The sequence below is a fragment of the Pagrus pagrus genome, assembly GCF_965226575.1.
Source record: "Pagrus pagrus genome assembly, chromosome: 18".
Lineage (NCBI taxonomy): Eukaryota > Metazoa > Chordata > Actinopteri > Spariformes > Sparidae > Pagrus > Pagrus pagrus.
In genome coordinates, this window is record NC_140202.1 from 880,018 (window position 1) to 895,764 (window position 15,747).

The 15,747-nt window shown below is 42.0% G+C and overlaps 1 protein-coding gene across 1 annotated transcript in view; it reads left to right on the forward strand.

Annotated features, from left to right (window-relative positions):
- Positions 1–15,747, forward strand: part of eipr1 (EARP complex and GARP complex interacting protein 1) — a 163,755-nt gene that overhangs the window by 26,849 nt on the left and 121,159 nt on the right. Inside the window, exons 3-4 of the mRNA XM_084380417.1 lie at positions 3,144–3,276; positions 7,002–7,158. Of these exons, the coding sequence (XP_084236543.1) occupies positions 3,144–3,276; positions 7,002–7,158 (290 nt within the window). The remainder of the gene's footprint in view (positions 1–3,143; positions 3,277–7,001; positions 7,159–15,747) is intronic.

Sequence of the window (15,747 nt, forward strand, 5' to 3'; positions counted from 1 at the left end):
AGCAGGAGAGATGTCGAGGACTACTGCCGCCGCTGCGATTCCTGTACCGCCCGTAAAGGGCCCCAAGGTCAGTCCCACTCACCTTTACAGCAGCACCGTGTTGGGGCACCAATGGACCGAGTGGCAGTTGATGTGTTGGGTCCACTTCCCCGTACCAGCAGAGGGAGCCGGTATGTACTGGTTGCCATTGACTACTTCACAAAGTGGCCAGAGGCATACCCCCTTCCTGACCAAGAAGCAGCAACCGTGGCGGAAGCTTTGGTGCAAGGGATGTTCAGTCGCTTTGGAACACCCTCAGAGCTCCACTCAGACCAAGGGCGGAACTTTGAATCACAAGTATTTGCTGCTATGTGTAGCCAGCTTGGTATCCGGAAGACAAGAACCACTCCACTCCACCCGCAAAGTGACGGGCTCGTGGAGCGATTCATGCGGACATTGAGCGCCCAATTAGCCCTCACCACTGCCCCAGATCAGAGTGACTGGGACCTGCAGTTGCCTCTTATCCTCATGGCGTGCCGCAGTGCGGTCCAGGAGTCCACTGGCTGCACTCCTGCGTTGTTGATGTTGGGCAGGGAGCTTAGAACGCCGCCGGAGTTGGTCTATGGACGACCGCCCGATGCACCAGATGCCATGGCTGGCCCAGAGTATGCCAGACAGTTACAGGACCGCTTGGAAATGGCCCACAGGTTCGCCACACACCAGGCACAGCAGGCGGGGGTCCGTCAGAAGCGATGTTATGACGCGCATGTAAAAGGGCAGGACTTCCAGGCTGGGGATCTCGCCTGGGTGTATGGACCTAAGAGGGTAAAAGGCCGCTGTCCCAAGCTGGACAGCACCTGGGTTGGGCCCTGTTATGTGGTTGAGAGAGTTGGTGAAGTCGTGTACAGGGTCAAACTGGCTCCCAGAGGTCGCACAGTTGTACTGCACCGGGATAGGATGGCGCCGTACCGGGGAAATCAGCACCCAGCCTTCCCTGTGACACCTCCCAGGGCACAGACCAGGTCGCCTCGCCGCAGGGGAACCCCGCTGAGACAGCGACCGGGTGTGCCTCAAGGAGAGGTGGTGACACCTCTTGGAGCTGTGGTACCAAGGAACACAGCTACATCGAGTGGAACGCTGCTGTTGGATCTTAACTTAAGGAGGTCACAGAGGGAACGGCGCCTTCCGGGTCGCTTTCAAGACTTTGCTCTTCCTCGGGGACGAGGAATTGGAGGGGGGGGCTGTGTAGCGACCCTGCAGGGGTAATGGGATGGGATGATAGGGAGTTCATGGGGGGAAGGAGTTGCCCTAGTTCAGCTGGATAGGCCAGTTTGGGATTATGGGAGGGGCGAAATGAGGAGAGGAAAAGGAGAGGGAAAAGGCAGGCAGTTCGGAACAAAAGCCTGTGAAGATAAGCTGTTACACCCTATGGTCAGATAGCTAGCCAGTTTTCGGCTATCGGTTTTTGTTGTTTTGGGCACTCCTCCAACCCCGTTGTTAGCCTGTATAATAAGGGCAATAAAAGCCGGTCCTCCGGTTAAACTCCAGCCACGGTGTCCTCGTCATTGTGTTAGCTAGCCCGCACTGTTGGGCCGCAACCGCTACAATATATATATATATATATATATATATATATATATATATATATATATATATATATATATATAATGTATTAGTTTCACTTTTTGAATTGAATTAGTGACATAGGCCTTAATAAACTTTCTAATGCACCTGTACATCAGAAACAATAGGAGTGATAGGTACAGTAGGATATGCAATAATGAACTACTGCATACATCTTGACAGCTCTACTTTACACTGTTGATTTGTATAATCCCAACAGACATGTCCAGTGATTTTCAGCTTTCTGTGTTTACATGTGTCTGTTTTGATGATACAAGTCAGCAGTCCTGAAATGTGTGTTTCTCTTCTATAAAACACATTCTACATTGCGGAGGCAACGTCTTTCCACTTAGGGCTTCCTTCACCTTTGAAACGGGGCAGAGCTCCGTGGGAAACACCTGCCTGACACAGCAACGTAGGGAACCGTGCACGTCCGCGGCGCACAGCTCCACGGACATGCACGGGGGGAAAAAACGGCGTCGCCGTCGCACCGAATGCACGCGGCTACGCGCCGCTATGGGTTGTGAGCGCGCATGTCGCGCGTCTACATTGGAAGCTAATAGGTAGGCTATTATCAATAGGCCTATAATCAGAGGCAACCATGAATGAGTTCGCCTCAGTTTCACGTGATTGTCACTGTCAGCCTGTTAATTTTACTGACCCGAGCTGAGACGCACCCCAAGTGTCGGCGGCTTTTTAACTCGTTACATAATTGTGCTCCAGTATAATCGGTACGCCTGAAACTCATCCAGTGAGAAACGTTCCGCGGTGCAAATATAAGTGCGATTAAAATGCGTTAATTTTTTTAACGTGTTAATTTTTGTGTAATTAATTAATCTTAATTAACGCGTTAAAGTCCCGGCCCTAAAATGTTTACATTTCTGTATCTAAACACTCGAAACAGTGATTACTGTTGGAATAAATAGCTATTTAACACTAATTTTAATAAGAAATTAACACGGCAGCTTTAACTGTTCCTTTAAAACATGCATCGTTGTAGACTTTTCTACCTTCAGCATATTAACACCACAGTCAAGACAGCATTTGGGGTTTTCAGTAGCTATAGCTAAATAATCATCTGCTGCCAAAGGTACTTTTTTAAAAAAGACAGTTTTTGTTTACAAAAAATGTCATTTAAAAAAAGTCTGCAATTAAAGCCCCTTCACAGAAATGCTCTCTTGGATAATGCACTTAATGCCCAGCCCCTTTTGGCAGGGCCATTAACCTAAAAAAAAAAAAGCTTTTATGGTTTCTTTTTTGTTGTACCTCTTCCTCTGACTCCTCCAACATGTTATATCCACAACTCCCATGAATCCAGTGTGAGTTCTAAAAGTGTCTTAATCGTTGTTTTAAAGGCCAAATCAAGATGAAAAGTCTTCAGCTGTATGAAGTTGACAGGGAAAAAAAGAACCAAAGAGATGCCTTCCTTGAAATTACATTTACTGTCATATTAAAAAGAGGAACCTTTTTCTATTTCAGATGAACAACACCTCAACACATCCTCAACACATCTCTCCTCTCTCTCTCTGCTTTATTTCCAGATCCACATCATTGACTTTGATGATGAAAATAACATCATTAATAAGACTGTCCTCCTGCACCAAGCTGGGGAGATATGGCATATTGGCGCCAGTCCTGCAGATAAGGCTGTGCTTACCACCTGCTATAACAAAAGTGAGTCCTACTGTTCCTTCTGTCTCTGGCTCCATTCACCGCTTCTGTAGGTGCCTTGTTTCTCTTTATTCTTTCTGTTTTTTGCTGTCTCATTTTTTTCACTCACTCACTTTATCTTCCTATTGTTTTCTGTTTTGGTGTGTCTCTTCCATCTTACAACCTAGTGAAGTTTAGTTGAGAAGCATAACATGTAATCAGCCTTTAACAGGTGATCAATAACAGCCTGTCTGTCTTTCACTATATTAAAAGTCATATTCAGACTTTGATAGAATCAAGGTGTGGATATGATGACCCACATAAGGGATAATAGCAGGGGCTGCAGAGTCTTTGTCATGCAAGAGAAAATCGGTCTTTTTCTAATTTTTCTAAAAAGTTTTTGGTTTACTGCACTAGATTTACACAGAATCAATATAGTACAGATGAAGGCTATAAAACCTATAACACTTTAGTGATTTGGGATAGTTTAGTTGAGACATGCCATCCGTGCATTTGCATTTTAATACATGACATTTCATACTTCAGCAGTGACCCAGTGGTTACAACAAAAAAAACCAGCTTCAAACACCAATAGCCATATTAACAATCATGTTTTGTCAACCCCATAACTCTTTCAGATGACGCAGCCAAAAGCTGCCATAGCACTGACAACAAATTCTACTTCTACTTTAAAGAGCAAAAGGGTGATATGGATATAGCCTTCCATAATTACACCTGACAAGATGCAATTGCACATCTTGGTTGTAAGATTAAAACAAGAGCCTAACCAGTACTTTTGAACTTTTGAGGTTCATACTGGTGTCACTTTGTAACAGTTTAAACAGTCTGATAACTATTTATATTGCGCCGTTTATTCAGATTAACACTAACATTAACAAACATTTTTATTATGCATAAATTAACCCAAAAATTTAAATCTACTCATTATCTACTCATGCCAATGGAAAGTCAGATGAAGGTTCGTAGTCCACAAAACATTTCTGGAGCTTCACATGGGAAAAAAAGGTTGCAGCAATCTCCCAAACAACTGAAGTACAGTAGATGGGGATTTTTTGTAAAAAAAACAAAAAAAAAACAAAACAAAACAAAAAACAACCGAAAGAAAACATAAAATGGCTCTATACAGCTTGTCTGGTGTAATCTAAATCTCTGCAATCCCCTAGATCCCAAACTGATCTGAAAAGAAGATAATTACACCCTCTAAGCACTGTTTAGCACTTCAGATAGGGTGCGCACTAACGCTTTTAGCTTAGCAGCTTCAGTAAAGATTTCAGCTTTAAAAGGTGTAAATAATGTATTTTCGAATCAGTTTTTGGATTTCAGGGCTTCCAGAGACTTTACAGCCTGTGAGCTGTATGATGCCATTAATGTTTAGTTTTTTTCCAGCTGTTTTTAAAGTTGTAAAACAAATCCTCATCTACTTAACTTGTATATGAGAGTGCTGCAATGCTGTTTTCCAATGAAACTACAGAAATGTTATGTGGACTACAAAACTTCTCTCTTATTTTTGGATGAACTTGTCCTTTAAAGCCCTTGAAGACATAGTTTCAAATAGGGGTGTAATGAAAAATGATTTTTTCCCATCTCTTAAACTTCAGTTTTGTTGGACTGTAAATAGCTCCCTGCTCCTGTTGACTAATACTGTGTTGCAGTCCATTCACATCCCACTTTTAAAAGACTTTTGCTGCACTTAGTTAATATGTAGACTAATCTTAAAAGTGCATTGTGTAAAATCCAGACATAATTTTAACATTCAAAAAATTAATGAGCCCTATCAACAGGGTGTGAAGAATGAACAGTTCTGGCATTATGGCACACCACCTCCACGATAGTGAGTCACTGTAGCCTCTACTGTGGAGGAGAGGATGAAGAAGTCTAGCCAGCTGGAGGGAATGGCAACGCATCGAAGTTTACAGCCTGATTTATTTAGCTGAAGCACCTGCCCCTTTGCTCCTTGATGCCCAAAGTGCACTTTTGTCGGTGCTACTTTTTTATTTTATTATTTTATTTTTTTTGCGTGTGTGTTTGTGTGAAGGCCTGTCAGTAGCCCTTAAAGAATAATATTTAACAAATAATAATAATAATAATAATAATTTATGTAGCCTAAATGAAATGACCTGGCTCCCCTTGGTAACATCATCCACCAAGACGTGCCCTGATGTGCCCCCGCCGCAGCGAGAGACGGGCACGTTACAGCAACAATATTGCATTTACGCTATGAAACGGGAGTAGTGACGGTCTGGCCATAGGGGGATGAGGGCAAATGACACAACGACGAAGATGCAGTCCTGCTGATGCGATCAAGATAAAAGTCGGTTGGGGCCAGCTGTTTTACCGCCAACAACTTTTTAAGACGGTAGACACATAGGTGCAACATGGCTGATGTATAGCTCAGCTGGTAGAGCAGCTCCCTTAGTAAGCAGAATCATCCTGTAGCATGGGTTCAAATCTCAGCATAGGTAGTACTTTTAGTTAATGTGTTTTTTTTTCTCATCATCATTATGATTATGATATATATGTATATATATATATATATCATCCACCAATATATATATATATATATATATATATATATATATATATATCGTTTTTATGCCTTTTTTTTTTTTTCTTGAGCACCTGCCCCTCCAAAGGTCTCTGCACGGGCCTGCTCTTGTGTTGCTAAATCTGAGCTAAATAAACTATAATGTTAACGTATACACAACCGTCACACGTGAAGATCATAAGATAGTGGCTTGAAGGTTCAGCAGTTTGTTTGAGTTTTGCATATTCTTGTTCTGCTGTCAGTTATTAGTTGCCTTTATTTATAACAGATGACTGTAAATGCAATTGTATGGTCACCCTCAGACAGACTGAAAAAATCTTGTTCAATTCATCATATTGTAACCACTTGGCATTACTGTTATGAGACGTGGCAAGATTTGATGACAAGAGAAATGAGAAATGACAAGTCAGTCTAAAGTGGCTGAAGATCTCACTAATTTGTTCTTTGTAAACCGTGTGTACTGTGAAGACCATGTGGATGTCTGATGAACACGTTTTTTTTCTCTGCAGTCCAAGTTTCCACTTTGTGACATTAGAAAATTGTTAGTTTTGTACACAACTGTTCCTTACTTCTTTCCTTTAGGAGGGCTATTCACACTGTATATACAGTAGCTTAGCCTGATCATATCACTGTTGACACTGTATAATAAACACAGTCCTAACATGTTAATAAAAATATGTAACTTCAATACTCCAATATGTGAGCAAGAAAAGGCTTTTGTTCAAGATGATTGCTTGCCCACTTACTCCAAGTACAAGGATGTCTAAAACCACTCAAGAGCCTGTGCACTCGCACCACCTTGCTTTTTAATTTGACAAATAGGCCTAACACCAGTGTTTCATAGCCTAACGTGTGCCCACGCACTGTCAATATCTACACCAAAAAGAAATTAGGCTCTCTCTGTTTTCTGTCTCTCTCCCTTTCTCGCTCTGTGATTGGTTATGCCCTCCAGCCTTAAACTTTTAGTCCAATTACTGTATCAATTCTACATTTACTCCACTGGTTCCAATTAGCAGCTCTGGCTCTGGTGTAGATGTGCCAAAATAACTCATTTGTGATGTGGATTTTTTGTGAAGTGTATTCACATCACCGCATTAGCGCCTGTCCACACACACATACTCTAACAAACTGTGAATGACTGTGTGTGTGTGTGTGTGTGTGTGTGTGTGTGTGCTCCCCACAGCTAGTGACAGCAGGGTGGTGTCCTGTGCAGCAGTATGGCGGATGCCCTCTGATTGGGAGACGGGAAGCCATGAGTCACCTGATGACTCTGCCCACAACCCCCAAACCCTGGAGTTGCTCTGTCACCTAGACGACAGCACCCACAGCAACGCCGCTTGGTAGGTGCTGCTGCGAAACAGTTACACAGTTGCACTCACAGTGCAAGTGCAATTATTTTTTTAGGTCCACAGTGTGTGCAATTCTGTGTTTGTCTCCCATGCATATTTGTTGGACGGGAATTTAATATTTTTATAATACACGTTGCCTGATCTGAACTCAAAAAAACTCACTGACTCATATCTGAGACAATGAGACTGGTCTTGTCACAGTGATTAAATAAAATATTTCTTAATAGTGCTGGGAAGTAAATCTATATAATATCAATGTTGGGATATAAGATTGGAACATTGAATTAGATCTGAAATCAGTTTTTTTCAATCTTGTTCCTGGAGGCCCCCTACCATGCTTGTTTTTCAATTCAATTCAATTCAAAAAACTTTTTGACTATTTGTCCCCGGGGGGGAATTCAAGGCAAGGCACGTGGAGCAGTTGTACACAACACAACACAACACAACACAACACAACACAACACAACACAACACAACACTTAACAGAAATACAACACAACACAGAACAGTCAGCTAGTTAATATAAAAATTAAAAATTAAAAAATATAAAAAGGTATAAATATAAAATGGTATAAATAGAATAATATATATATGCATATAGATATATTATAGATGTTTCCCTACTCCAACACACCTGATTCAAATGAATGGGTCATTATCAGGCATCAGCAGAGCTTGATGACGAGCTGATCATTTGAATCAGGTGTGTTGGAGCAGGGAAACGTGCAGGGCAGCGGTGCCCTAGGAACAGGATTGAAAAACATGGTCTTAAATGTTGTCTTTTTCAGGTTTGGCCAGAATCTGTTGTAGTTCAGTGATTACATTTTCTGATTTTAGTGGCTACAGCTCAATAAAATTAACAATTAATCCTTCTGCTAATCATCATTCTCACAGGGTTTGACAAAATAATGTTAAATTAAGGTACACTTATCAATTTTTTGGAACTGGAGATACTTTGGAGATATTTTGCTTCTCATATTTGGTCTGTTGATAGATTCACAGTTGAACTTTCACTAAATCAGCACCCACTACCGGCCAAGTGAGTGTGATTTTGTGTAGTAGAGGATGAATTTACAAAACCTGCCAGCCACCATGGCAGGTAAATAAAAGTACGTACACAGCAATTTGTGATATTCCACAATGCAGATTGGATTGTGACTCTGCTTGTTTCACTTGGGCACTTTCATGAGAACACACAGAAATACAATGTGGCATGAAGAGAACTGCAGAGAAAACCTCCCAGGAGGAGACACAGACCAAATAGATAAAGGTCAAACAATGTTTTGTTTTGATTTTTTTTTTTTTTTTTTGAGAACTGGACAAAAACCAACAGTGCAAAATCCTGTAATTGGTTAGGCCAGACAATGTTCCGTTTGGTATGTCGTCAACACGCTTCAGATGCCAATAAGAGCCTAAAAATGGAAACGATGAAAGACCACTTAACGTCCAAATGCCACATGCAGGTAAGAAAGATAGTACAGAAAAAAATCAGCCACAGAGGATACAGCTACCATGAAGCAGACTGCCCAGTTGGAGGAGATGAGCATACTATTCAACAGTTCACAGGTTGTGTGTGTGCGAGTCTGTGTGTGTGTGTGTGTGTGTGTGTGTGTGTGTGTGTGTTCATGCGTGTGTGCGTGCGTGCGTACCCACATGTCTGTGTATGTGTGTATGAGAGAGAGAATGTCAGTATTTTCCTTTCTAAATTTAAATATTTACCTTATAAAAATATTTTGATATTGTAAAATCATAATAATAACAATGTGTAAAAAAAAGCCCCAGATGTAAGTCCAATGTCAGAGAGGAGGTACAATAGCAATGTCTCTTCCAACGTTATTTTATGTTCATTAGCAGTAGTATAGTATTAAAAATAGGTTTAATGAAATGGCTACATTTAACAAAACAACCCAAAAAAAGTTTTGAGCAAAAAAAACATTTTTACACGATTTATGCGTGTAAAAAAAGAGTTAAAGCACTTAGGGAGAGATGGAAACACCTTTTCAGAATAAGTTCTGACAAAGGAAAATGGAAAGAAGAGTTTACCCAGAGTAGCTGTATGTGTAAACCGTCTGGGGGAGCTACATGTGTGAATAGAGTAGACAATTGTCCAGAGTGAATTAACTCCGAGCGAGTAGGCGTGTTGACTGTGTTTTGGTGTAGGTTCAATTAACTGTAACACATATGAAAACATGCACCGGGACATGCGAAAATGGGGTTTGTACTGCTCATTATCATCAAAGCTCTGCAAAGCATCTGGCCAGAACATTCCCAACCTATATTTCGGTCTCTTGCACTTCCGTATGGCCCGTTCACGCATCTGCTGGACACAGATCCAAAATGCTGCAGCTTTCTTTCTATGGTAAATTGGGTGTGTTGCTGCTTCGTACTCTTCTCTGTTTGACTGTATATTACTTTCCACTTTTTTGTTGATATTATTGATATGTCCAAATGCATGTAGTATTGATATCAACACAAAAACAGCAATAACAGAGCTGTCTGCTTCCTACCCAGGTGCCACCCCTCGCACATACCATACAGAGTATTTTTAATATGTTTGAACACATGTGACAGTCTCCTGTCATGTGCTGCATGTGTGAACCAGCAAATGTGGACAATTTCCTGATCTGATTCTGATCTGGATATTGTCCAGAGTTCATATGTGAAAGGGACTTAAAAGTTGGCAAAGTAGAGCACCGAACTTGCACAGGTGGCATGCAGACAAGCCAACACACTGCAGCTCTTCACAAAACCTTCAGCCAATTCTGGTTTGGAAGAAGGGAATAACTCAGTCCATTGTCTGTTTCATTTAATTTCATGGTCACACTGACTCTTTGGTAGACATTTGCTTTCATCAAGACCATTTCGCAGGTTAAGTAATATATTGCATTGAAGTGGAGTAAGGACTCAAGTATGTGGATTGATGGTATTTACACAGTGCTGAGGATTAAGAGAATAAAATAGTGCCCCTTTTTCATTAATTCAATTGAGAATCAGTTTTGAATTAGTATCCCCCTCCCCTGGAGTACCCCTGGTAAAGTAAGTTACTGTCCCTCTTTTTGTTTCCCTAGTCAGATTTTCCTTGCTGAGCTAAATTGGAAGAACATTGACACAAAGAGGGAATTTAGTTCTAACAAGACTAACTTTACTAGAAAATTGCTTAATTTGTTAATTAGGCTCGCAATTGTCTCCCTTATCACTTGTCACAACCTAGCTCAAAGCAGTGACAAAAGGAACCACGGAGTACCAAAATGCCAATAAATGAAATAATTTATTAACACAAAAGTTTTAACATTGCAACAGACAAAATGGATGAGGTGTGTTAGTCTGTATTGTCAGTGGTGTAAATGTGGGTGAGTGTGTGTGTGGGTGTCACGTTGGATGTAAAACCAAGGGGCAAGAAACCAAATGTGTATCTGCAGGGAGGGAGGAGAGAGAGAGAGCAAGAGCCATGCTGGGGACTGGGTTTTAAAGCCTCTGGAAGCACCGGCCCAGGTGCGCCTGATCAGCCTTGTCATCCGAACCAGGGCAGCAGCACCTCTGCAGGAGAAGACAGGTTAAAGGCCAGCAGGGCCGTGACACATTGGAAATCCATTCGGAAAGGATTTCTTCATGACCAGTATGAATAGGCGGAATGATTACAGGGACCCAAACTGCTTTCAGTCAGGAACACTCTCATCATAGGTTTAGCCATTTATTGCAACAAATTGAATACAGCTATGCTTGGTGCTGACGGCTCCGCTCTTAAGATGCTCCCTGAATTGACCAAGCAGCATACCAAGCCAAAACAGGAAGAGCAAAGCAGAAATCCCCCCAAGGTATACAAGAGTGAGCCCTAAGGAAGACCATGAATACAGTTTAACATTCAGCCTTGACAGGACTCAGAAATAAAAAGGTGTAGGCTGGGTCACTCATCCTATCTGACCGAACATGATGGACGGCAGCGAGTGAGACGTGCGTGCGTGTCCCTAAAAAAAGTGATCATATAACCTTAATCAACTTTTTGACAATGAAATAACACTGCTCCATTAACTCAAAAAGTGGATTTTATAACGCCGTTTGCCATTTGGGATAGAGTTTAGTCAAAACTTTTGCGAGTTGACTAAAACAACAAACAAACAATTCCAGCATCTGTGTATGCCGCCTAAAACACGCTCCAAACCAACAATGGAGAAAATCCAAGCGACGCTAGATATGCTGGTAGCATCAAATGCCAATTTAACCAGCAAACTAGACAAATTGGATTCTTTGTCAAAAAAGATGGACAAATTAAACACTTCGGTTAACTCGATTGGTGCGTGGCTGGATCTAACTGAAGCCAAATTGCTTGAACAATCCAACAAGCTGGAAGCGCAAGAGTTGGTCATCAAAGCCTTGGATAACAAATTAGAGGAAGCCATGATCACTATAGACAATCTGGAGAACCGATCTAGGAGAAGGAATCTCCGTTTGCTTCACCTGCCGGAGAAGAGTGAGGCAGGCTACAGTATGGAGGCTTACCTGGCAAAGATCCTCTCGTCTCTCCTATCCATTCCTCTGAAGAAAAACGACATCGAAATCGCCCACAGAATCGGCCCAATGGTCAAGAACGCCGCCAGGCCCAGCACGGTGATCTTTAAGCTCCATCATCTACAAAAGAAGCTCTCCATTGTGGAGACAGCCAGATCTATCATGCTGGAGCCCACTGACCTGCCCGGCGTGAGGCTACAGATTTCAGAGGACATATCGGTGCGTCGGAGGAAACTGCGGGACCAGCGCTACTAACGCTGGTTCGGGCGCTTTGGGGTAAGTTGCGAGTGGCACTTCAGCTCCCCCATTATTTTTTGTTCCTCTGTCTAGCCTATTTCTATTTTTATTTTTATTCTTTCTTTCACATCGCTACCTGGACATTTGGGACTTCAAATAGGTTATGCCTACTATTTTGTTTATTGCAAGACTCCTAATAAATCTTGTTTATTGAACCAAGTGTCGATTGTACATATACGGAAATGTGTTGTTTGCTAGACCTGCGGTTGGGTGGCTTTTTTTGCTGGTTTCTGTTTGTTTTTGTCCTGTCCTTAGTTTGTTTCGGTTGTGGCTATAGGCCTATGTAAGGTCATATTATTTTCCTTTAATTGATTAACAGGCCATTGGCTATTGACTGCCCCAAAGTGGCGTAATTTATTTATTTATTTATTTTTTTGATCAATTGCTCTCCCCCTCGAGTTTCCTTGGGACTCGCCTTCGTTCAGCATAGGTGGGAGGGTTAGGATAGGCTTACATGGTTATATTGGCAATATCCATGTATTGCTTGGTACTGTTTTGTTTCGTCTTGTGGGTGTGTGTGTGTGTGTGTGTGTGTGGGGGGGGGGGGGTTCAGAGGGGTATGTGCGCTTGGCTGTGTGTGGGGTATGTGTATGTGTGTTTGGGGGGGGTCAGGTCTTGCTCTGTCTGCTTATTTGTTTCTGTTATCTTCAGCTCATACTTTATCGTATGTATTACGATCTGAAAGACTAGATTGAGTGTGTTTTCTTTTAATGCGCGGGGCCTCAAAAGTTTTCTAGATGTATTGAGAAGAGAAGGAGTGGATATGGCCATGGTGAGCGAATCCCACATGCTTCAGAAGGATGTCCATAAATTGCAGAATAAATATTACTGTGTAAAGGCAAATGCTTCAGCCCTTAATAAAACGAAAGGGGTATTAATTGTGGTCCGCCGTAATTTTCAGTTCACCAACTTGGGTGTTGGGGGCGATTCAGATGGTAGGATCACTTTTATGAAAACCATCATAGCAAACAAAAAAATTGCATTTCTGTCTATTTATGCACCTAACAATTTTGACTCAGATTTCAATGTGCGACTATCCAATATCATGCATGACCTGGCAGAATACCGGTTAATTATTGGAGCAGACTTTAATGCAGTTTGGGACCACTCTGTGGACAGGACAGCTATAGCGGAGGGCAGTGACCAGAGAGCAGCGTCTGGTGCATTAAGAAAATGGGCTCATGAATTTTCATTAATGGATGTATGGCGCGTCACCAATCACAACAAACGAGACTTCTCGTTTTTTTCAGCAAGACATTGGTCATTTTCGAGAATAGACTTCATTTTTACATCCAAGGATTTCCTTGAAAAGGTAAGCACAGACATGCTCCCCTTGGCCTTCTCAGATCATAAGGCGGTCATTTGCAGGGCTAACCTTTCAGAATCGCGCGACTGTGCGCCACGCTGGTGTTTTAATATCTCTTTGCTGCGGAATGAGAGCTTTTTAAATCAACTTGAATCTGGCTTGGCTGAATTCATATCATTTAACGAATGTTCAGTAGAAGACCCCTGCATACTATGGGATTCTGTGAAAGGTTATATTAGAAGTAACTGTGTATCGTTTGCCTCCAATTTAAACAAGTCTAGGCAACGAAGGGTTCTTGAACTGGAGCGTGATCTCGGTCAACTTGAAGGTGCTATGCACAATAATGTTACTTCAGACTCAATCATCCAACGAAATAAAATAAGAGAAGAGCTGAACTCCCTATTCCGACAGCGTGCCGAATTTCTTATCCATCGTACTCGTCAAAATCATTACTTTGAGGGAGCCCGCCCCAGCCGTTCACTTGCCATAAGTCTGCGTGCCAGTGAAACTTTTGCGCATATTCCTTCTATCAAAACACCAGAAGGAGCTCTGGTAACGGATTCCAAGTTGATTAATAATACATTCCGTTCTTTTTATTCCAATTTGTACAGTTCAGAGGTTCCTTATGACTCTTCTAAATTTTATTTATTTTTTAAGACCTTAAAACTCACTAAACTGCTGCCCCAGGAGGCTATGTCTCCAGATAAACCATTTACCTTAGTCGAATTGGAGATGGCCTTATGCAGTCTTAACAAAGGCAAAGCGCCTGGGTTTGATGGAATTCCTCCGGAACGCTATCTACAATTTTGGTCTCAGCTTGGCCCTTTGTTGCTGAACATGATCAATCATGCCATCTCAAGTGGCTCCTTTTCAAGGGATGTTAACATTGCCACAATTACTTTACTCAATGAAAAAGGAAAAGACCCAAAAGTATGTGCAAATTATCGTCCTTTATCACTTTTGAATGCTGACATTAAACTGTTTGCGAAAATTCTTGCGCTAAGGCTTGAGCCTCAGATAATGTTTGTAGACGTTTGCATATAATAGAAGCTTCCGCTGAGGTCCAAACTCCCTGTGCGGTATTATCGCTGGACGCAGAGAAAGCCTTCGATCGCCTTGAATGGCACTACTTATGGGCTGTTCTCCAACATATGGGATTTGGTATCCACTTCATCAATATGGTAAAAACACTATATGCCTCGCCTTCAGCCATGGTAATGACTGGCAACATCTGTTCCACTTTATTTCCAGTGGGCCGCAGCTCTAGACAAGGCTGCGTTCTTTCGCCACTATTGTTGATTTTATCTTTGGAACCTTTGGCCCAGATGGTTCGTCAGTCACCCCACACGCCTGTTACGGTTCATGGAACGGACCATTTCATCTGTCTTTATTGCGATGATGTATTACTTTATCTTGGAGATGCAATTAATTCTACACCACATATTCTGTCTATTTTTAATAAATTCGGGAGTATATCTGGGTATAAAATAAACTGGTCCAAGTCGGCCCTTCTTCCTCTTAAAGATTCTATGCGACAAGCGTCTTTACCAAACGATATTTCAGTGGTTGACCAGTTTAAATACTTAGGTTTATCCATTTTTGCTTCAATACTAACTACAGTCTTCTTTAACTACAACTCGACCCTCAGGCAGGTGGAAGCTGATTTGAAGCGCTGGTCATCCATCCCCAATTCATTTCGAGCGAGAGCTTCTATTATCAAAATGAACATCCTACCACGGGTTAACTTCTGTAGTACAATGCTGCCCTTAGCACCCCCTGTTGGGCACTGGGAGAAACTACATCAGTTCGCCTCTAGATATGTCTGGAAAGGGAAACGCCCACGGGTCAAAATGTCCATCTTGCAGAGGCATAAACTTTCTGGTGGTCTTGGGCTTCCAAATTTCCAATTTTATTTTTGGTCCTCAACCCTCCGACCTCTACATACCTGGTTAAATCCGGCGGCACAGGTAGCCTGGTGTTCTTTAGAGGAAAATCTAGTTAAACCACATAGGCTTAAGGACTTAATTTACTCTAACATCCCTATCAAAATCTGCAAATCCAAATTTGGCTTTTTAATATCACATCTGGTCGCCACATGGAGAACAGTGGAATCACACTCCAGCATTCACTTGAAGTTCCATCCTCACCTTCCCTTATTTAATAATTTTTCCCTTTGCTTGGGTGGTCACCCGATTTTCTTCCCTCAGTGGAGTAATAAGGGGATCAATACCCTTTCTGACATCACATCAGATAATACTCTCAGATCTTTTCAAGATCTGAAATCTCATTTCAACCTACCTGGCACTTCTTTTTTCTTCTACCTACAACTCTGCAGTGCCTTACGGGCATACGGAGTCCCCTGGGGAGAAAACTTGGAACCTCATCCAATCCATAAAATATGTGGAAATCTTTCTACCAAAGGCTTGGTGTCCGCCCTTTACACGTTCATTTCTAAATGCGCAGAAAAAACT